This window comes from Dictyostelium discoideum (assembly GCF_000004695.1).
Source record: "Dictyostelium discoideum AX4 chromosome 6 chromosome, whole genome shotgun sequence".
In the NCBI taxonomy this organism is placed as follows: Eukaryota; Evosea; class Eumycetozoa; order Dictyosteliales; family Dictyosteliaceae; genus Dictyostelium; species Dictyostelium discoideum.
Window position 1 is genome coordinate 3,526,688 of NC_007092.3, and position 25,000 is coordinate 3,551,687.

General features: G+C 23.7%; 5 protein-coding genes and 1 non-coding gene across 6 annotated transcripts; 3 read left to right on the forward strand and 3 right to left on the reverse strand.

The window, feature by feature from the left end:
- Positions 1-1,288: 1,288 nt before the first annotated feature.
- On the reverse strand, positions 1,289-1,541 carry DDB_G0293962 (hypothetical protein; the record flags this gene model as incomplete). The annotated part of the gene is made up of 3 exons (XM_628886.1): positions 1,289-1,316; positions 1,351-1,394; positions 1,455-1,541. 3 exons carry the CDS (start codon positions 1,539-1,541, stop codon positions 1,289-1,291), a joined length of 159 nt encoding a protein of 52 aa, XP_628888.1.
- A 659-nt stretch (positions 1,542-2,200) lies between these two features.
- On the reverse strand, positions 2,201-5,368 carry exoc6 (exocyst complex subunit 6; the record flags this gene model as incomplete). Its single annotated transcript, XM_628887.1, has 2 exons — positions 2,201-3,185; positions 3,276-5,368. 2 exons carry the CDS (start codon positions 5,366-5,368, stop codon positions 2,201-2,203), a joined length of 3,078 nt encoding a protein of 1,025 aa, XP_628889.1.
- A 294-nt stretch (positions 5,369-5,662) lies between these two features.
- Positions 5,663-7,450, forward strand: DDB_G0293938 (hypothetical protein; the record flags this gene model as incomplete). Its single annotated transcript, XM_628888.1, has 1 exon — positions 5,663-7,450. One exon carries the CDS (start codon positions 5,663-5,665, stop codon positions 7,448-7,450), a length of 1,788 nt encoding a protein of 595 aa, XP_628890.1.
- An 805-nt stretch (positions 7,451-8,255) lies between these two features.
- Positions 8,256-8,328, forward strand: tRNA-Ile-AAU-15. Its single transcript has one exon. It is a non-coding gene; the product is annotated as a tRNA-Ile (tRNA).
- A 1,683-nt stretch (positions 8,329-10,011) lies between these two features.
- On the forward strand, positions 10,012-11,028 carry DDB_G0293940 (hypothetical protein; the record flags this gene model as incomplete). The annotated part of the gene is made up of 1 exon (XM_628889.1): positions 10,012-11,028. One exon carries the CDS (start codon positions 10,012-10,014, stop codon positions 11,026-11,028), a length of 1,017 nt encoding a protein of 338 aa, XP_628891.1.
- Positions 11,029-11,235: 207 nt separating this feature from the next.
- Positions 11,236-24,776, reverse strand: DDB_G0293982 (hypothetical protein; the record flags this gene model as incomplete). The annotated part of the gene is made up of 3 exons (XM_628890.1): positions 11,236-14,876; positions 14,959-24,280; positions 24,726-24,776. The coding sequence occupies 3 exons, from the start codon at positions 24,774-24,776 to the stop codon at positions 11,236-11,238; spliced, it is 13,014 nt and encodes a 4,337-aa protein (XP_628892.1).
- Between the last annotated feature and the right edge of the window lie 224 nt (positions 24,777-25,000).

Sequence of the window (25,000 nt, forward strand, 5' to 3'; positions counted from 1 at the left end):
TGTTTAAGTGTGAGTGTGTGTGTGAGATATTGGTGTTGTTCGAAACCTTATCACCACTTGATAAATAATAATAAACATGTTGGGTGGGTTTTTTTTTTTTTTTTTAATTATTTTTATTTTTATTATTATTATTATTTAATTTTGACACTTTAGGATTCTCTTGGAGAGAAGCTCTTTAACTTGTTTTTGTTGTCTAAATTATTTCAATGTGGGTGAGAATTTTGGGTGTTGTTGGGTTTTTTTTTTTTTTTTTTTTTTTTTTTTTTTTTTTTTTTTTTTTTTTTGTGACATATGTGTGGATTTATTATCTTATGATCTTTATTAAGCCCAAAATTTTTTTTTTAACTGAAAGCATTATATATGTGTATATTTATATATAATATGTATGTAAATATTTAAAATTATTTACAAGTAAATAAAGCAAAATTAAAAACACCAAAATAAATTATTTATTATGTGTATAAAATAAAAAAATATTGTTTATTATTACAATTTTGTCTTAGAAAGCTAGGTTGTGAGACCTTTTTTGGGATTTTGTTTGTGTGCAAGTGGGGAAGGTGGTTATAATGGTGTTTTTTTATTTTATTTTAATTTTTTTGTATTTGGGGTGGTATTATTTGAATTTTGTTTTATTTATTTTTGTAGTTTAATTAAATTTTATATATCAAAAATATTTTTATTGTTTTTATGGTTTTTTTTATATTTTTTATATTTATTATTATTATTTTTATTATTATTATTATTATTATTATTGTTTTTTTTTTTTTTTTAATTTTGGAAATTAATTAAATGATATTAAAATTAAATAAAAAAATAATATATATATAATTTTTTATTTTTTTTTTATTTTTTTATTTTATTTTATTTTTTTATTCCTAAATAAACAAAAAGGCTATCGAATTAATCTCCAATCTATCCATTAATTTTGGAATACATAAATATTTTAAATAATTTAAAAAATAATAAAAAAACAAGGGAAATTAATCTAGATTAACAATAATTAAAAATGACAATTGTTGATGTAATGATGACCTGATGATTTGAGTTCTATATTTTTATTTCCATATCAATCAAAGAAAATTAAATTTAATGTAAATTGAATGTTACCTTTTATTTAAATTATTCTTTTTTTTATTTTTTTTTATTTTTTTTTAATTTTTTATTTTATTTTTTTCTTTTTCTTTTAATATTATAAAACACCAGGTGTTTGTTGGTTTTTTTAGTATTGCAAGTGAAATGATTTTATGATTTTTACTATTTTTATTTTTTTTTTTGATTATTTTTGAATTTATTTGTATTTTAAATAATAATAAAAACTAAAAAAAAAAAAAAAATAAAAAAAATAAATACCAAAAAGAAAAAACAAAAAAACTATGATTGTTTATTTTTATCTTCTTTTAATTTTTGGTGAAAAATGAGAAAAAAAAAAAAAAAAAAAAAAATTTAAATTTTACCCAAAAAATGGGGAAAAAAAAAAAAAAAAAAAAAAGAATTTTAAAATCTATTGAGAAAATGAATACAGAATATGTTTGTTGGATCATTAAACTTTAATAAAATTTTTTTTTTTTTCTTTGTTTTAAATCTTTAAAAAAAAAAAAAAAATGTTTGGAATATAATCCATCTTTTACACTTACCTTTTTTTATTTTATTATTTAGTATTTTTTTTGATTAATTGCAAGGTTGGAAAATTTGGTTTAAAAAAAAAAAAAAAAAAAAAAAAAAAAGAAGTGTCAAAAAAAAAATTATTATAAAAATAAAAATAAAAATTTATTAAAAGAGTCTGGGTAATAATTTAATCGGGGGGTCCTTTTTTTTTTTTTTTTTTTTTTTTTTTAAATTAAGGGGGGGTTTTTTGGAAAAAAAATTAAAAAACCCCAAAAAAAAAAAAAAAATTAAAAAAACCCAAAAAAAAATTTTAAAATTAAAAATTAAAATTAAAAATGGAATTTAAAATAAAAAAAAAACCCCTAAAGTAATTATTTTTTTGGTAAAAAAAAAAAAAAAAAAAAAAAAAAAAAAAAAAAAAAAATAATAAAAAGAATTGATTGAAAATTTGTGGATTATAAAAATAGTTTTCCAAAAAAAAAAAATAAAAAAAAAAGAAAAAGAAAAAAACATAAAATTTATTTAATAAATATTTATTTTTATTTTTAATTTTTAAATTTTTTTTTTTTTTTATTTTTTTTATTTTTTTATTTATTTATAAAGAATCTTTAATTTTTTTAATTGCGTCAGCAATTTTTTTATTTCTATCTTTAATTTCTTTTGAAGTTGTGAAACCTTTAGATTCTTCTTTATATTTATTTAAAATATTTAATAGTTGAGGAATATTTGTAATTAGATTGTAATGTTTTGCTTTTATTTTTGGATCAACGAAATCCTCAGGATTATCAGAGAGTAAAAAGTTTGTAAGTTGACGTAATTCTACAAAGTAACCAACCATATTTCTACTGGTGGTAGTTGTTCTTTCCTTTTCATTTGCTTTCTCTTTGACGTAAGTTTCAATATATTTCAAATCAGCATCAAAAGATTTCACACCTTGAAGATTTAATTTCTTTAATTGATCATCATATATCAAAGAGAATAAAGACTCTGAAATATTTTTAAAAGCTTTGGTAATGAATTCCTCTTTTAAATTTTGAGAGAGTGGAGAAATGAAAGGAAGTGTTACCTCTAAGAAAGTACAAACATCAATTATATAATCTCTTGGACGATCATCTATTGCATTTTGAGGGAACCATTCAATATTTGCAGCTGATGACATTAGATCTTCAATCTTTTGTTCACAAAGTTTAATAATTAATTTTTCACCATGACTCTTTGTAGTGTAAAGTAAGTTTTGAGAATTTAAAATAACTTTATTAGTTTCATTGACAATCGATTGATTCTTTTGATAATCTTCACCTAAAATTAAACTATTTAAATAATCTTTAAAGAATGAACAACCTGATATTAAATGTTGTAAATTAATAACTAATTGAATTACTTGTGGTACAGCTTGACTTTGAGTTAAATAACTATATAAAACTTCATTGATTTTTTTAATCAATGTATCTGTTGATCTAATTATAAAATTTTCATTCTCTGTTAATTGATCTGAAAATTCATAAAATTCTGATATAAATTTTTTAATTAATGTATAAAATTGTGGTACCATTTTTGAAAATAAAAATGATTTTGGTAATCTTTTTAAAAAAATAAAAAAAAAAATTAATTATTAGTATTAATATATTAAAAGTTTTTTTTTTAAATTGTTTTTTTTTTTTTTTTTTTACCTTTTTGAAATTTTATCATCTTCATTTTCATCTTCATCAAAATAATCATCATCATCATCATTATTATTATTATTATTTAAATTTTTATCACCAAATTGAAATTGATTATTATTTAAAGAATTTTGTAATTGTCTTAATTGTTGTCTTTCTAAAATATCTAATTTATTTGCTAAAATGAGTGATTTATATTCTTCTAAAGACTCAATGATTAAAGAACAATGTGAATCACGTTCTAAAATGATTGTAAATCTTTCAACAGCTTCTTTAATTGAGAATTGACAATATTTCTCTTTCATTGTATCCAAGAAATAATAGAGTGGTTGTACATGATAGGAATAGAATGACATTGTATTGGTAAAGATTAAAACAAACTTTTTAAATGCAATTAAAGGTTGAGTATCAACACAATGAGTGAATAATTCTTGAAGTACAGAGGTAACCTTAACCAAAGCGGAATTCCAACTATCGTTAATGGTTGTTTTTGATAGAAAAGGCTCAGTACTATCGATAACTTTACTTTCTACCATGAAATAACCAAGAATTTGTTGAAGGAATAATTCCCAAACTTGACCACTCTCTTTTGGTTGAATTACCAATTGGAATTGTAAAAGTCTATTCAATGTATAATAAGCTTGAAATTCCTCAAGTTGACCTATACTTGCATGAATGAAAAGACATTGATAAAGTGGATGAAATTGAATATCCGATTCATCAAATGGTGAGAATTGATTGATATCCTCCTTTAGATCCTTTTCATTGATTTGTTTATTGAAACCAAATGAAGATGGTGTTTTTCCAGAATTTGGTGAATAAATTGGTGCAGTGACAGGTGAATTTAATGTTGGATAAAGAGCCAATGAACCAATACTACTAGAGTTTATAATTGGTGGTATATCCAATATTTTATCCCAAATTTGTTCATTCTCACCAAAGGTGGTCTTGATTTTCAATGGATTGATTTCACGTTCTTTCAAAAGTTTCTTTGAAGTTTGAATCATACCCAATTTACCAATGACAGCGGATTTCTCTTTAATTTCAACCATCCATTGATTGAATTCATCTTTTACCAATTTTTTAATCTTTTCCTTCAATACTGGTATATTATAATCCATATTTCTTGCAAATTGAAAATCCGATAATTTCTTTAAATAAACGTTATGTAATTGATCCATGTTTTTAATGGCTTGATAGTATTTCTTTTGTTGTACATATTCATCGACTTTCATACCTAAAAGTATGGCATATTGACAATTGTTTAAAACTTCTTTTGTTCTCTTTATATTATCTTTGATTTGTTTATAAGCAAATAATTCCTCTGCTTTTGTAACATATTTTCTACCAATCTCTTGAAGTTCATAATTTAAATTGATTACATCTTGTTTTAAATCTAAATTCTCACCTTTTAAACCAAGGAATGCAGTTACTGAATTAATGAAACCTTCATGATTTTCACCACAAATCTTTTCAATATCTAAATCTTTTTGAGCGATATATGCATTCAATATCTTTATGACTTCTTTTTCTTTATTATTTTCAAATACTGATTTAATTGCTGGTCCTAAATGATCGGTATCTGATACTGCAATTAAAAAACTCTCTGAACTAAAGATTTCACTCTCTGTTATCAATGGTTTCGCTTGATCATCTTGTGAGGAATGAGGTAATGATGATGATCTATCTTGAGAACTTAAACTATAGATACCTTGTTTTTCACCAACTTCTTTCTCCAAATGTCTAGTTTGCATTGGTTGTCCACTACTTGATAATCCATTTGAATCTATTGATGCTGATAAACCGCCACCACCACCATTACTATCATTACCATAGGAATCAAATTCTTGAGCACCACTATGTGTACTTGAATCACTTGTAATTGATCCTGATCTACCTGCTTTTCCAATCTTTTTCAACTCTTTTTTCTCTTTTTTTTTCTCTTTTTTAACATTTTCTGCTTCTTTTTTCTCTAATCTCTTTTTCTCTTTTTTCTCTCTCTTTTCTTCTTTTTGTTCTTTATCTTTATCTCTAACCATTGTTTTTAAAATAACACTACCACCAGCAGTGTTAATTTCTTCTTTTTGTTTTTTGTTACTCATTTTTTATTGATTTTTTTTTTTTTTTTTAAAAAAGATAAAAAAAAAAAAAAAAAGAGAATTAGTTATACATATATAAAAAAGAAAAAAAGAAAAAAAAAAAAAAAAAATCAAAAAAATTAAAAAAAAAGAAAAAAAAAAAAAAGAAATGGATTTAAATTAAAAAAAATAAAATTTGCATTTTTTTTTTTTTATTTTTTTTTTTTATTTTTCACTTTTTTTTTATTTTTTCAATTTTTATTTCCATTTTCATGTTCACACTTTTTTTTTTTTTAAAATTATATAAATAGAAAAACAATGTTAAAATCTATTAGCATTCTTTCAAACTATTATAAAATAAATTCAATTTCAACAACACTAACAACAACAACCAAATTTATACCAACATTAATTGTAAATAATTATAATATCAATGAAACAATAATTTCATCACCATTACCATCGCCATTATCATTGTCATATCAAATTGCAAATTATTCAAATAAAAAGAGAGGTCCAAATTTAAGAAGAAATTCATATACACATGGACAAGATGTTCGTAAAATTAAGAGAAGAGAATCAAGAGCAACACAAAATGAAATTTTATTTGAAGATAATATAAAACCAATTGATAGTACAGAGCCAATTCCAAAAAATAAGCCAAGTCATTTACATTCAAAACCAATTACTCATAAAGAGAAATTAGAAACTTTAGAACATCATCATCAAAAGAAATTATTACGTGATCAAAAATTTAAAGATCAACAAAGAAAATTATTAATTAATACATTAGAAGAAGAAAAACAACAACAACAACAACAACAACAACAAGAACAACAAGAACTAGAACAAGAACAACAACAAGATGAACAAGATGAAGATCATAATGTTAATAAAAAAAGAAAACAAAAAAAACAACTTGAAAGATTAAAACAATTTGGTTTTGATACTATTGAACCTGAATTATCTCAATCAGAAGGTAAAACTGAATATAGTAGTTTTACAAATAAGATAGAAGAATTTGAAGATCAATCAACTTTTGAAGCTGATTTATCAACTTTTGGTGGTAATAAAAATATTAAATTTGATTTATCAAAGATTCAAGAATTTAATCCAGCTGATGAACTTGAGAATTTATCAAGTTTTGATGATGATGATGATGTCTCCATTAGTGAAGAAGCTCATGAGATGACATTGGAAGATGCTCATAAAAGATTCAATTTCTCTGATGATGAATTAGAAATGTTAAATAGAGGTGTAAAGGAAAAATTTAAAAAACAACAACAACAACAACAACAAAAACAAAAAGGTATTGAAGAAGATGAAGAGGAAGAAGAAGATGAAGAATTAATTGATGAAATTGAAAAATATGAAACAATTTTAAATGAAAAGAAAAATAAACTATTAATGAAAAAACAAAATAGAAAACAATTAAATCTTGACTTAAAAAAAGAAAAAACTCAACAAAATAATTTAGATAAACAATTAAAATCACAAAAATCAAAACAAGAGATAATTGAAAAACAAGGCGAAGAGGACCAAGAAAAAAGAGAGGTTGAAAATTCAAAATCAAATAAAAAAGTTTCATCAACTCAAATTAATTATCTTAATAGTCAAAAAGTAATTGAACATATTCAAGAATTACATAATAAAAAGATGAGAGAATCAAAAACCTACAAAGAGAAAGATTTATCACCAGTTACCATTGATGAAGTTATGAACTTTTTAGCAACCACCCATTTGGATGATTTCTGTGTCATTGATATCTCAAAGAAATGTACATGGGCTGAATATTTAGTAATTGCAAGTTCAGATTCAACTCGTTTACTTTCAAATACAGAGAAAGATATAATGCAAGCTTTTAAACATCGTTTTGAACAATTGCATCCAGCCACTAATAACTCTGATCAATGGAGAGTCGTTGATCTTAATCCTATCGTAATTCATCTCTTTGAAACTCAAACTAGAGAATACTATGATTTGGAAAATCTTTGGGTAACTAGAAGAGAAACTGATTGGGAATTCGAAGAAAGTTGGGATGATGAAATGACTAGTAGAATTGAAGAGGACAAAGAGAATGATGATGATGGTGATGATGAAGAATAAATTTTCAATTTTTTTTAATTATTAAAAAAAAATTAATAATAATAATAATAGTAATAATAATAATAATAAACATAATAAAAATAATAAGATTTTAAAAAACTTTTTTTTCTTGTTGTTATTGATAATTTTTAAATTATATGTTTTGTATTAGTATTACCATTATATGGAATGCAAGTTGTAATCACTTGTTCATATGAGATTCTATAATGCAACAAGCCAATAGTTGAATTAATGTAACCTTTCATTATTCCTCAAACAGTCCATATTTTTGTGTTTTGTTGTGGAATTCCCATTAAAATAAATTTGGGCTTTTCTTTTTTTTTTTTTTTTTCCTTAGATGGATAATGGGATTATAATTTGTTTCTCCATGAAAAACTTGTTCTTATTTTATTTTTATTATTTTTTTTATTTTTTTGTTTAACTATACTAGGATATTTGTTGTATTTTTTAAAATATAAATGTATGGGCAGTTGAAAACTGGAGTGGGCCTTTTATTTATTTCATTTAATTTAAATTTTTTTTATATATTCATTATAATAATTAAATTCTGTTCATTTATTATTAAACTCAAATATAGAAATGGATCTGTGACCGAAAAGACGTTAAGAACATAACGCACTATTCAGTGAATGCCCAGGAATTATCGAAGGTTTCTTTATTAGATTAATTTTAGTATTTTATTTAAACTATTTATACTAAAATTATTATTAATTATTTCTGTGTTCAAGTATATAAGGAAAATACTAATTAAGTTAAGTATTTCATAGGAATACCAATACGACGTTTATTACAAAAAGATATTAAAGCTCGATTAGCTCAGTCGGCAGAGCGTGGTGCTAATAACGCCACGGTCGCAGGTTCGATCCCTGCATCGAGCATGACTTTTTAAGAAAGTTCTTCCATCCGAACTTCGGATTCTCCGGAATTTATTTATATCAAAAAAAAAAAAAATTCTCCGGAAAATTTTACCTATTTTTATACCTAGGTCAGTTTTAGATTTCATGAAAAACGTCTACAATTAAACTATCTTCCTCATAAATCATGCACCCTTTCAAAAGATCATAGCAATTTTAAAGACCCAATGATTTCCTAATAAGGAAAACTAACTTGCAAAGGATATTGTATTCCCGAATCAGTTCTTCTAAATCTTATCTCCTTCAACCCATTCATCTTATCAACTAATATTTTATTATTTGAATTATTAATTTAACTTTAAATACACTACAGACAAGAAATTTCTATTAAAATCAAAAAAATAAAATCAATAAATGAATTTAATTTAAAATACAAAAAAAGATAATAAAATTCCAATTGCCAAAGGTTACTGCATTCAAAATAATTAAGATAAAGAAAAAAAGATAAAAAAAAAAACATGCTTTGTGTTTCTTAACCTTTTTTATAAAAAAACCACCCAAAATAAAATATATTCTTACAAGAAATCAAACATCCTAATAAATATTATCGCTTAAATAATTATTATATTCTATTTTAATTTCTATTTTTTTTTTTTTTTTTTTTTGGATTTTATGTTTTAGAAAACTTTTAACCGGTAAATCCATAAGGTAAAATCAAAAAAAAATAATAAAAAAAAAAAAAAAGGGAAATTTCTTATTCTTTTTCTTTTTTTTCTTTTTTTTTTTTAATAATAAATTAATGGTATCCAAAATAAATTTATTCAAATGTTTAAGTGAAAATAAAAAAAAAATAAATATAACCTCGTAAACTATTAATATTCTCATTTACCACCCTTCACAAACGGCGATAAAAAAAAAAAAAAAAAAAAAAAAAACGCATGATACGAATTAATGAAACGGTTCAATTTCACTGCAAATTTAATATTTTTAAAACAACTCTACCTATTCTTTTAGGAGTTTAGAATTGTTTTACAATTCTATTGAAAACTTATTCGATTTTTATTTTTATTTTTTTTATTTTTTTTTTTTTTAAGATTAATTTGTGTTAACAAAAAAAAAAAAAATTTAATAACCATATTTTGCACATCATCATTAAAAAAAAAAAAAAAAATCTTTTAAAAGATTTAAAAAGATTTTTTTGATATTAAAAATAAAAAAATAAAAGAAAATAAATTTTTATTTTTTTTATTAAAAATTATAAATTTTTATTTTTTATAAAAAATATTAACTTGTTTTTAAAAAGAAATTGATAATAAATTTCTGATTTTTTTTTGATATTTTTTGATTTTTTTAAAAAGTGATGTCAGTTGGGCAAACAAAAAAAAAAAAAAGAAAATATCCTAAAAAAATAAGTTTTTTTTTTTTTGCGTTTTCCAAAAAAAAAACTTTTTTGAACTGACCAACGAAAAATCGGAAATTAATTTATTTCTTATTTTCAAATGGAAAATTATAATTAATATTCCAATCATATTTTCAAGTCTACACGAAATTAAAGTTATACTTTTTCATTTGAAAAAGATAAAATACTATTTTTTTTTATTGTTTAAAATTTTTCCTATAAAATGGTTTATATTTTTTATTTTTTTTATTCCAGTATAGTTTATTAAAAAAAAAAAAACAATCGAATAAAAAAGAAAAATAAAAAAAATGAATAAATTAATTTTACAAATCATAACATTTGCATTATTGATTAGTTGCTGTTTATCAATTCAACAAAACAGACAATCTTATAATAGAAATAATATTTATAATAATATAAAAGAAATAATTGTCGATGATTATTCAGTTCCAAAATTATTAAATTCAACAATTTACTTTAATTCAACTATTCCATTTAATAGCACTTTATCATCAGTTAATTCAACATTATCATTTATCAACAGTACACTTGGTCATTTGAATAATACAATTTCATTTAATGGAACAGTATTCTTTAATGGAAGTACACCATTGAATGTAACTTCATTAAATTCAACTATGCTTAACATCCAAGAAACTCTCCACTCAATTCGTATTGTTTTAGAATCATTAAACACTACTCTTGTCCATATGAATAGAAGCTTATCTTTGTTCCAATTCAATGAAACCAGTTTAAATTCATCTATTCCTTATTATACATTCCAACCATATTATGATTCAAAATGTAAATTCCCAGGTGGAGGTTTAGGTGTTGCCATTAGTCAAAATCAACAAAACATTACCATTTTCAACCAAACCAACATTTGTGCCAACTTTAATTTAACAAGCTCTGATAACTTTACCGTTCAATACTTTAATAATAACTGTACCTTTGCAAATGAATCAATTCATAACGAAACCTTCTCCGTTAATGATTGTAATTACAGTCCATTCTTAAAATCATACTATAGTATTGATTTATCAACTGTTAAATTACCACAATCAACACTTGTTGTAAACTATTACAATAAAAGTTCTTGTAATGAAATTAATCAAGAAGGTTTCAACTATATGAGTAATCACACAGTAATTGCTCATACACCAAAAAGAAATCAATCAGGTACAACTTTATTATTCTGTAATGAACAAAATATTCCAACAAATACAACTTGTATTTCTACTCATTTTGGAAAACAAAAATGTACAACTGAAACAATTATTGAAAATTGTGATGTTACTAGAAACTTTAGAATTACTTGTTTATAAGTTTTCTTTAAAAAAAAAAATTAATTTTATAAAAATAAATAAATAAAATTTATATATATTTTATATCATTCAAAATTAAATAATAATTTTTATTTTTTATTTTTTATTTTTTTATTTTTTATTTTTTATTTGTTTATTTGTTTATTTAATATTATTATTATTATTATTATTATTATTATTTTTTATATTTTTATTTTTATTTTTTTATTATTGGAATAAAGATTGTGAAGGTGGACCAGGATAATCAATTTTTCTAATATTAATAAAATTCTTTTGATTTAACCAAGTTATTACAGAATTTAATTTTTTAATTGTTGTATGAACACAAACTGTACCACCTAAACCTGCAGCACTAATTCTTAAGGCAGCTTTTTCTTTGAAAGTTTTAGTCATTTCATCAGCCATTTCATCAAAATCTGGTAATGATCTTTGGAAACCACCACATTTTAGAGAGAGTTCAACATGATGAGTATTTGGATTATTTAAATAGTAGAAAAGATTAAATTTATCCTTTTGAATAACAAACTCTTGACTAATTCCTAATGGTGAAGATTTTATAACATTACTACTACTATTGTTTTTGAAAGAATCAAATGAACCACTAGAATTTAAACTACCCATACAACCTGTACTTGCTAATAATGGATTTGTAATTAAGAGGATTTTATCAATTTCACCAATCCAACTTGATATAGTATCATCATCAAAACAATTCAATGGATTTGTTGACCAAGATGTTTCTTTAAAACCATTACGATAATCTTGAATTTGTTTATCACCATCATGAGCAGTCTTTATAATTTTCATTAAATCTTTAATTAATTGTTTTTCTTGTTTTTTATCAATACTACCATCATGATGATTATGATTATTATTTGTATTATATTCAGCTGAATTGGAATTTGATAAAAGTGTAATAATTTGTTGATAAACTATACCTCTTTCTAATTCAGATAATGCAAATAGTACTGATTTTCTATTCCAATATTCTATTACACCAAATCTATCAACTTTTGTTTCTGGTAATAATAATAAAAGCTTATAGATGATTTGATAACGTTTTAAACGATGATTTTTTAATTCTGGGAAATGTTTTTCAATTTCACCATCTAAAGAAAGGTCACGAAGTAAATTATTCTTTGATAATGATAGATAAAGTTTTTTCATTTCAATATCAGTGAAACCTGTAATCTTTGAGGTATTTTCAATTTCTAAAGGATTTGAAAGTTTATCTTTTAAAATGTTAACAGAATCAATTAAAACTTGAGAACCAAATGATTTCATAATTTGATGGGCCCAATGATAGATAACATCTACGGAATTATTGTGAATTGTTTTATTAGTGCCTTCAATTTGATCAACAATCCATTCTCTACCTTGTGGAGTTGTCAAACGTGGTATATGGGATTGTGCAACTACAATAACTATTTTTTCATTTGGAAACTTTAAAGATTTTATAAATCTTTCTGGTATTGAACCAATGATTGAAATTTTACCTTTCTTTGAGAATAGCTGAGTGGTTTTATCAGAGGCACCACCTAATTTACCCAAGAAATATTCAGCGAAATCAGTGTTTGCCATTTGTTCTTTTGTTAGATTCCAATGGAATAAACTATTTAAACAAAGTATACAAGCACCAGTTAATGCACTACTTGAACTAACACCACCAGATATTGGTAACTTTAATAATCCATCACTTGAGAAATGAAGTAGAATTGATTGATCTTTTGATTTTAACTTTGTTAAATCATTTAAAACCGATTGTGGGTAACTTTCACATTTATGAATTAAATAAGCCAATAAACATTTGATATAACTATCCCAATGAATTTGAGACCAAAGTGGTTCTTTTGATTTTAAATCATAAGATTGTTTCAATAGTTTAATGATATCATTATCTATTGAGATTTCAACAGTTGGGAATTGTTTACTATCTTGATTACTAATGATTACTTTTCCACCATTACCACCATTGGATTTAATTAATTGACCAATACATAATATTTCATTCATTGAATTTGAATTTATAGTGAAACCACCTAATCCTAATAAATCACTATGTCCCATAAATACACGATCTCTACCATTTGAACAAACTACAACAACTCTTGAGAATGGATTAAATGAATGAGATTTAATTGATACATCTAATTGATTAATTAAATTTTGTTTTCTTTCTTTTAATAATTTAAAATTATCAAAACTATTATTATCACCACTAAAACTTTGTTGATATTGTAATTGTGGTTGTAGTGGTGGTTGTTGATTATATCTATCCTTTAATAAATCAATTGAAATTAAATTTTTAATATCATTAATTGTTAAATGAGAATTTCTTTGAACTTGATACCACCAATTAATAGAGATTGGAGTTGTTGGAGTTGAATGATTAAATTGATTAGTTTCTTGATCAAAATGTAGTTTTTCAGCCATAATTAAACTACCTGGTCTAGCATTTGCTTCTAAGATAAAAGGTTGATATTGCTGATTAACTTGATCATATGTTAAAATCATATCAATACCAATCAATGGTAAATCAATTTCTTCAAGAATAGTTTGAGCGATTTCACACCAAAGTAACCAATCTCTTTTTTTAATTGGTATTGGTAAATCATTTAAAATTGATTGAACCAATACCCATTTTGAATTTCTAACACCAGGGGAAATGATTAATTCATCAACAGTACCAGCTTTTACAATTGAAAGTGTAGTTTCATTGCCAATACATGCATTCAATCTAAAGATTAATCTTTTTTGATCAGATTTTGTTCTAACAGAATCAATAACTTGTGAAATTAAATATTCATCACCATTTAAATGATCTTGAGTATCGATTTCATCAATTAATTCTAAAACTCTTGTCACCAATTTCTTTGATGAATTTGGAGATTTAAAATATTCAACACCATTCGATTCGGTTGTATTTGATCTTGGTTGTAAAATTAAACCTCTTTCAATTTGATTTGAATTTGAATTTGTATTTAAATCTAATAATAACAATTGTGGTGACTGTTTTTCAATTGATAATAGTATATCTCTTTCATTTAATAAATTCAAAGTTAAATTTAATATAGCAGTTGGTGGTGTTGATTTTAATTCACCATTTAAAAACCATTTTGATAATTGTGATTTTAACCAATACTTATCATCACAACGTTCTTTACTCTTTTCAAATTCATTCATAACCAATACATCATGTGATTGTAATTGTTTTGATAATTGTCTATGTTGTGATAATTCTTGATCTTGATAATCACCATTTAATAATTCTAAAATAAAACAACTTGAAAGTTTTAATTTTAATCCAAATAATAATGGTAAATTAAATTCATAAATTATTTCGTTATCATTATCATTATCATTATCGTTATCGTTATCATCATCATCATTTGGAATAATTAATAATTGACATCTTTTAATAAATGCTGATGATGATTCATTATCAAATTCAATCCAATCTTTATGACAACCAATTACATTTAATTTAAATTTCTCTTGATATTTATAAATTGTTGTTATATTTTGTTGAAAAGATTGAGTGAATGGATAATAATGATGATTCATTAATGTAGTTTTACCAACAACCACTGAAAATGTATTATTACCACCTAATAATGAATCTGTTAATTTCTTTATAAGTTTACTTTGTTCTGAACCTGGTGGTACCATCATAACTGGTGGTGTTAATTCAACACTTATCAATGAATCATAATATCTTTCACTAATTCTTGTTAAATATTCATTCATTTCTTTTTCTTTATCAATGAATTCTCCAAATGAATATGGATTTAAAGATAAATATTCTTTACATTTTTCAATACATTTTTCAATAAATTCTTTTGGGTCATCTAAATAATAAATAATTTTTTTTTTCAATATTAATATTTTATTATTTATTTATATTATTATTTTTTAAAAAAAATTAATTACCATTAAAAACAACTTTAAGATCTAAATTTGAATTTTTTAAATTATCTGTTAAATTCTTTGAAATATTATTATTATTATTATTTATAGATTTAAATTGTTTTAATTTATCATTATTATTATTATTATTATTATTATTATTAATATTATTATTATTATTAAAATTATTTATATTTTTAATATAATCAAATAATTGTTGTGGTATAGTTGTTAAGAATTGTTTACCAATAGTTAAAAAGTTTGATAATACAATACGATCATTTTGACCAATTTTAGACCAATCAATTGATTTACTACCATTAATTGGATTAATGATTGTATGTAATTCGATTTCTCTCTTCCAAGAGTTTGTCCATAAACCGACGCCAACATTAGGTTCAAGATGCCAAAATTTAATTGATTTAACTTCACCTTGAAATTCTTTACCTGTCTTTAAATCTTTTAAAAGATAAATTGAACCACCATTATTATTATCAATTGATTTTTCATTTTCATCATTAATATCTAAAGTTGTTGGAGGTATAGTTATATCAATTAATCTACAAGATTCAACAATTTCACCAGTTTCTTTATTTTTCCAAACTGGTTCAGGTATGAAATCTAACATTAAATAACGTGGCCACCAAATTGGAGTACCTAAAGCATCAAATTCTTTAATGGAAGGGAATCTTTCATGATAAGATTTGAATGAATGTTTATAGAGTTCAATTTGTTGATTCCAATAGATAGGACCAAATTTAGAGATATCAGACATAACATTTCTACCAGCTTCTTCTAAACCATTTAAAAATTGTTGTCTTAATGATGATTTAATTAATTGAGGATTTAAAATTTCTAATGAACCCTGTCTACCAACATTTGTTGCAATTTGTAAACTATTTAATGAAATTGGATGTGAAGTTTGCCAATTTAATGGATCATCTAAACAAAGTTGTTGATTATCATTATCACTATCCTTGTTGTTTTGATGATTTGGTTTTGCACATTTTGAACTTGAAAGAATTAAACGAACTGAACCATAAATTGAATCCTTTGGGAATCTATTCAATTCAACTGCTATACCATAATCATTAATTTGTCTTTCAATCATTCTTTTAATTGATCTATGTGACATCCAAAATAATGGTGATGCAATGATTGCACGTTGAATTACAACATTTTGAGATTTTGAAATATGTAATATAAATTCACATGCATTATTAATTGATTTACTACATAATTTTATACCAACATTATTATTATTATTATTATTATTATTATTATTATTATCACTATTAATATTATTATAATCATCTTGATCGTCATTATCTTGTTGTAATAAACAATCAAATCTTGATAAATTTCTAGCACCAGATTCTGCAGCACCTTTAACTATTATAATTGGATATTGTTTAATGAATGGTAATAATCTTGTTTCAATCTTTTTCATTAATTCTTGGTGAGTACCTTGATTTTGAGTAGTTTCAATTTGTAACCAATCAATTTCTTGTGGTAAATTAACTTTATGTGGATTTGAATTTGAATTAAATATTAATGGATATAATGATTTATTATAGGTCATTTCATAAAGAAAAGGTGATTTATCAGTGGTTGGATAACCAGCATTTGAAATTTGTGATTCTAATCTATGATGATGTAATGTTACAATACTACCAATTACAATTGGATGAATGAATCTTGATGCTACCAATACACCTTTACCAACAATGATAACCTTTTCATTAATTTCTTTTTCAATTCTTTCATTAATTTGTTGAGTTGATAATTTTGAATAATTTGATAGATAATATTTATATTGATTTAAATTAATCCAATAAAATGCATCATTAATTGTTAAAACTGATTTATCTGTATCACCACCACCATTTCCACCACCACCATCAGGTAATGAAATAAAATTACCATCTCTTGTAATAAACAAATTATCAGATAAAGTTGGACCTTCAGTCATTGAACTTGCATAATGTGTCCTTCCAATTGGTGATAAGAAACAATGATTAACTTTTTTTGAACAATTTAAAGTTTCCTCTAAATATGGATCGATGAAATCTTTGAATACTCTTGGTAATTGGAAACCATCATTCTTTATGAAAACAATCTCTCTAAGTTGATTATAAGATCTCCAAAGTAATTCATATTTTGGTGGATTATTTTCATAATCATCTTTACCAACTGATGAACCAATTGCTTGAGTAATAATTGTATCTGATTCAATATTTGTATCACCTAATAATAAATCAATTACTTTTTGATCATCATTACCCCCACTACCACCACCACCACCACCACCACCACCACTAGTATTATTTTCACCAACAACAATATCATTATATTTTAAAGAATTAATAATTGATGATTTATTAATTATTAAAGATCTAATGAATGGATAAAGATATTTATGTGATTTCCAATAGAGTTGATATTGTTGTTCACGATGTGATGATAACATAATACCGACTTGATCGAAATGACGATTGAATAATGGATAACGTTTGGGATCCATACTCCATGGAGTGAATTCTGAATAATGATCATCTATTGTTTTTGCAAAGAATTCAGCCAATGATCTAATTAATGGTTGATCAGATTCTAGATCACCACTTTCTAATGATAAATAAATTGAACATTTCTCTAATAATAATAAAGTACTAATCAATTCTGTAATGATTGAAACTATTATTTGATGATCATTTTGATTCATTGATTTATTTGAAATTTCATATAATGGTGTAATTAAACCAAATGTTTCATAAGTACCAATTAATTGATCCCAAATCTTTAAATCAATTTCATTACCATTAATACATAATCTATCAAATAATGATAATAAATTCTCTTTTTCTTTTTTATCAATTTCTTGTTGATTTATATCTTGACTCTTTGAATTTGAATAAATTATATTTACAATTGATTCTAATGATAAAATTGATAATTTAAATATTTTACCAATAATAATATTAATATCTTGAATACTTATTGTTGTTGTTGTTGTAGTGGTGGTTGTTGTTGTTGAAATATTACTTAATTTTAAAATATTTTGATGAATTTCATTTAAATGAATTTTCTTTACATTATCAATAGTTAAATCAATTGATGATTTTAAAGGTGAAATGATTGAATTGAAACCAATTGATCTTGATTTCATAATTTGATTTTTCTTTGATTGAATTAAAAGTTCTTTTCTTCTAGTTACACCAGATTCAACATGATCTTCACTTGCTTTAACACTAAACATTTTACCCTTTCTATCTTTAAATTGAGCTTTACTTGGTGCTAATTGTTGTGATAAATCTTTAAATATTAAATCATTCAATTGTTGATCACCAATGAAATTGGTTGTTTTCATTTCATTTTGATTTTCATTTTCATTTGTTGATAAAAGATTATTAATTTTCTCATAAGATGATTGAATTAATTTTAATATTCTATTTTGATATTGAATGGTTGTACCATTTAATAATAAATAACCACCAATTGATAACCAATGTAATGGTGATAACATTTCAATTGAAGGATTATCTAATAACTCTTGTAAATGTTCTCTAATTATAAAATCTCTTTTCTTTGATCTATTTGCTAATAATACACGTTGTTCATATTGAATTAATAAATCAATTTCAGTTTCTAAACTTGATATAATTAAACCTTCATTTGAATATTGTAGTTGTTGTTGTTGTTTTTGAGTATGATCATTATTAAATTGATTTAATTTTTTACATTGTTTACCAAATAATTTAAAATTAAAATCATTAAGTAATGATAATAATTTTTGATTATCATTTTCATTATAAATTGATTGGAAATAATTGAAAGCTATTATTGAACGATTTTCTAATCTTAAAACTTCTTGACGTAAATCTGTACCTAGAATTGGTTGATATTGATCTTTACCAAAACCAAATGCTTTATAGATTGATCTTCTACCATTGGTATGACGTTGTTCCCAATCGGTAATTCTATTACCATTTTGATCTATTGCTAAACAAGCAGCATACCAAAGCATGATATCACGTTCAAACCAACATCTATGACGACCTTGACTAACTTGATCATGAATTGCCAATGAACTATTAGGTCTACCAATCAACATTAGATCACGAATTGTTGAAGGATTTAAAGAAAGTAATTGTGGATGAGTGATAGAGAATACAACTATATCTTGACCTTGTAAATCCTTTAAGAATTGATTACCTGGACCTCTTAATTTTAACATTAATGGATGAATTTTACCACCAATTTCTTTCTTTATCGCATTACATTTCTCTTTTGAATAGGTTGTTGATAATGGTACCCATTCATCAATGAATTGACGATGTAGTTGTGCATTGGCTCTCATTTGATCCATTGAAATTCCATAACGTTTTAAGATTTCAGCAGCTTCATTTGCATCATCCTCTAATAGGGATAAACTTTCAGATGAGAAATTTAAAAGATCTGAACTATCGACACCTGGTACACTTGTGATAGTAATATCACCAACGGTTGAATGTGGAGGAAATCTTTCAATTAATTTATTTACAATCTCTTGATGTTCACGATTATTAGTTTCATCAAAATCCAATACACCATTACCAATGAATTGTTGTGCTAAATATTTTCTAATTGCTATATCTTGATGATGTTTTGAATTTGGTTTGAAACCATTCCATGTTAATCTTGCAACCAATTGACCCTCTTCATCCAATGACATTGAAACCTCCTCCATATGACCTGATAAAATTAAGAAAGCTCTCATTACCCAAGCAAAACGTACATCTGGTGGTGGTTTTTCATTATCATCACCTTTATAAACTCCAAACATATGTATACGTAATTCAGTTTCTTTTGGTAAATTCTTTACTAATGGATTTAATTTAATTGCTTCTTTTGCACTCTCTGGTATTTCAATTGTCATTGGAAAAACTACTGATCTATTAACTTGTTCACCACCTAATGTTACTTTTTTCTCTGCCCAATTACTCCAAACTGTACTATGACATGATGAAGTTAATGTTGATAAATTTGATGACGATGATAATGATGATGGAATATTATTAATATTAATACCACTACTACCACCACCACCTCTTCTCCAACCATTAATTAATGGTGAAGGTATACCAATTGTACCAAGAATTTGACACATTTTTGAAACATGTAAACAAACAATACCACCAGTAACTTGAATATATTGTTTCATATATTTTGAAAAATTATTTGAATGAGTTGAACCACAAAATTTATTTAATAAACTATTTGAATCATTTGGATCAGGATTTGTAAATTGATTTGCAGCCCAATTTTCCCATTCACCAATTGAAGGGAATTGCCATTGTTTATTTGAGATTTCAATCATCATTTGAATGATTTGTTGATGAAGATGTGATGGTATACCAATCATTGAAAGTTTTCTTGAATCTTGATGAGTTACAACAAACAATTTGAATAACAAATCTTTTGGAATACAATAGCCAGCTGTTGGTCCAGCGGAAAAGGATTCGTTTTCTTTACCCAATGCAATTGAAAGACCACCACGTTGATTGAATTGATATGATAAATCTTCTATATCCCCAACTGATAAACGTTCGACAAACAATGCTTGTACATTTCTAACTGATCTAATCAATGCAGTATTTTGATTTTCACTAACTTTTAAATTCTCTGCAGTAGTGATAGTACGAATTATTGGATTATAATTAATTAAAGAATAGAAACGATAAGCATGTTTTGCACAAAGTGGATCAGTTACACCAAGAAATTGAGGCCAAGTTTCAACTGATTTTCTTTCATCTTTACCAAGGTTAACTCTTGATGGACCATAAATGAAATGATAACGTTTTCTCATACCAGTTGGTCTAATTTCACCACCATTTTCACCGTCACTACCTCCACCACCACCACCACCAATTACAGCACCACAACTAAAGGCAAACAATGGATTATTCAATTGATTTAATAAACCATTCTCAGATATTACTGATCTTCTTGCTGTTGTTAATGATAATACTGAATGATTTCTATAATATTTCTCTAAACGTTTTAATATAAATAACTCTGGTTTCTTTTTATCAATAATCTCTAATGCTCTATATCTTGCTTCCCATTGAATAAAATATTTTAATTCATTCCTATATGGTTGTTTTGATTTAATAATAATTGAAATTTCTTCTTTTGATAAATTTATAATATTACCACTACTACCACTACTACCACTACCAACACCATTTGGTGATAGAAAATCTTTTTCATTTTTATTTTGTTGATAAATTGTTTCAATACCTAAATCTTGAAATTCTTTATAATATTTTGAATTATTTAAAATTTCTAAAACAGTTTTTGGTTCAGATTTAAGTCTTTCTTCTAAATTAAAGTTTATAGAATTTTCAGATGATGATGATAATGAATCATCAATTTTTTCTAATTCAAATAAAATTAATAATAATGAAACTTGTTTTTGAATTATTAAATGATCAGAAACAATTGAAGAGATTGCACGTTGATGAGATATTTTCAAATGATTTTGACGTTGTTCAACTATTGGTTGATAATTAAATTCATTGATAACTTTACAACCAACTAAATAGAGATCATTTTGATATTGATTTAATTTCTTTTCAACCAATTGTGGTAGACCATTATAATGTTCAATGATATTATTTAAACACATTTCTTCCTCTAGTACAGCTTGAATAAAACTTTCAACCAAACCTGGTGCCTCGGTAGTTAATAAATGAAAACCTGGTAAATTTCTTTGCTTCTTTAATGAATAATATTGCAATTGTGATAATTTGATTGGATTGTTATCTTTTAATGATGATAAATTGAATTTCTTTGATTTTTCAATTATTTCCAATTCTTTTGATTGAATTAATTGTTTTAATGATTCAATACGTGTTATGAATTTAGATTGTTTCCAATTTTCAAAGATGTTTGATTCAACTTGTTCATAAAGATTGTTCTCTTGATATTCTTGTTCTAATTGGCATGCCAATTTAATGATATCATCTTTTTGATTGATTAATAGCTTTCTGTAGATTTGTTCAAATTCAAAGATTCCCAAATTGTCTTGATAGAGTTTAAATGATTGTTCCAATAGAGTTGTTGAATGTTTAACTAATAACTCCCTTGCCAATGATAAATGTTCAGTTAACATTGTGATTTTAATATTCTTTGACCAAGGATCAGCCAAAGATCTTATAGTTTGTTCAAGACCTTCTTGATCGACTTCAAAAACCGTTTCACTTTTACCATCGTCAGTGATATGAGTTCTTTCATAGATGAATAAAGGTACTGCTTCAATTAGGTCTGTAGAATGTTCAACCCAACAATTTGAAGGAGACATATGAATATTTTCACCACCAATTCTAATTAACTTTTGAAGTGATTCCTCTTGTTCTGGTTTTGGTTCAAGATCATTTGTTCTAAATCTTTCAGAACCTGATAAACTTGGACGTTGTAATAGTACTGAATAACCAGTTGATTCCTTTCTAGCAGATAGTATCTCTTGTTCCAATAATTGAACATCTTTCCAAACTTTACCATAACCTCTAGCGAATAAATCATCAACAATTCTATAAACCATTTGGTAATAGTAATAATAATGTTGTTGTTGTTGATTTGATTGTTGATTACTATGTGATGAAATTAATAATGATCTAGTTGAACCTTCACCATGAAAATTTATAAATTTTGAATAATGATCATCAATAATTTGATAACATTTACCATAAACAATAGTAATTGTTTCTTTTAATTGAATGATTGCACCTTGAATTTGTGTGATTGAAATTACTTTTTTTGAAGAAATACTTTGAAATCTACCACTTGTTGCTAATAAATGTTTTAATGTTTCTGATAATTTTAATTTTAATTCATTCATACTACTATTATTACTATTATTATTATTATTAATTTGTTGTTGTTGATCAAATTGTTTTAAAAAGTAATTTAAAGATATTAAATTTTTAATTTGAAAAATTAAAGTTTTAATTGATTGAGAAACTTTTATCATTGAAGAAGCCGCGAATAGAGTAGCTTGATTCGAGAATGCTCTTGATTCTCTACCACAAACTATTATCTTATCCCAATTATTTGGAAAACCTGGTGAATTTATTGAATCACGAATTTCATTTGCTAATTGAATTGAATTCCTTTCTTCAACTGATGAATTAAATCTTTTAATAACTTGATAAGTTGATTCTCTTCTTTCTGCAATATCTTCAATTAATAATGATCTCTTTAATGATTGTCTATCATAACAATAATCAATCTTTAATGATTTTAAATACCAAGATACTCTTGAATCACGTTTATTTATAACATTTTCAATTAATTGATTAATTAATTTTTCATTATCATCATTATTATTATTATCACTGTTATTATTATTTAAAAGTAACCATTCTTCTAATTCAATTGTATTTAATGTTTGAGAAATTTTTAATTTTTCAAATAATTCAATTGATTCTTGATTAATTGTTTTAATTGATTCAATATAATCGATGAATAAATTATTTGAATCTAATAATCCATTTGAAATTTGTAATGCTTTTATTAAACAAAGGTAATCTTGTTGAGTCATTGATAAAACATAACTTGTTAATTTATGTAAAACAATTCTATGAATTATATTCTTTGGTTTAATTTCAACATCTTTATTATTATTATTATTATTATTATTATTATTATTATTACTATTATTATTATTATTATTATTATTATTATTATTTGAAATTTCATTTGTAATTATTAACCAATATAAAATTGAAACACTAAATAATATTGAAATTTGATATTCAATCACTTGTGAACTACTACCATCTTCTTTACATTTATTTATAAATAATTTTAATAAATCATAATTTGTTATTAAATTATTTTCATTATTAATTTCATCAAAACTATTATTATTATTATTATTGGTAAAAGTAAATGATGATAAATAACCATGATTTTCATTAAAATTAATTGTTAAATTATTTAAATGATTATATTTATTAAAAATTGTTGGATAATTATAATTTAAAAAGTTTATTGATTTTAATAATGCTTTGGTTAATTGATGATTTTTATTTGATTCTTCCAAGATGTAATCAAAACTATTACTATTATGAATTGAATTAAAATCAATATCAGTTAAACATGTTGAATCTGATGATTTTGTTAATTTAAATGGCGTTGAATTGGTATCAATGCTTAATTTCAATTTAGTTTCACCATACGTTCTTTTGGTTATCTCAATACAATTTGATTTTTTATTATCTTCATTTTGAACTATTAAATTATTTGAATAATCAACTATTCCAATAATACCAATTGATTGATTATAATAATATAAATCTTTTTCCTTATTATTTTATTTTATTATATTAGTAAATAATTTTAAAAATGAATAATAATAAATTTTTACATATAAAAAACATTAAAGCTGACACCAGTGGTGTGACTGTGTCAGAAAAAAAAAAAATTTTAAAAAGTTCGCAACTCGCACAAAAAAAAAATAAAAAGAAATAACATTCACACACAAAAAAAAAGATCGGAGGAAACCATCTGCGAAACTGTTTTTTATATGTACTTCTTTTTTAAGTAATCCTTGAAAAAATAGTAAAAAAAAAAATTTAAAAATGAAATAACACCTGTTTTTGAAATTTAAAAAAAAAAAACAAAAAACCATATAAAAACAGACCCAATTACTGCATTTTTCGAACAAATTTTTTTTTTGGTGAATTATAATTAAATCAACTATTCACAGAAAGGTCCAATAATAATAACTATTATTTAGTGAATCTTACATTCAAATCTAGGGATTTATAAATATTATTTGAATTTTCATTCTTGATCATCTTGGTTATTTATTTTTGTTTTTTTTAATTTTTTTTTATTTTTTTTTTTTATTTTTATTTTTTTTTTTATTTATTTTTTTTTTATTATCTAGAAGATAAAAAATTTAATATAATTAATTTTATTTTTTTTAAAAATTTTATTTTTTTTTTTTAAATAAGATAGATAGAGAGAGAGAAAAAAAAAATATTTGTGAGAAATTAATTTTTTTTTTTTTTTTTTTTTT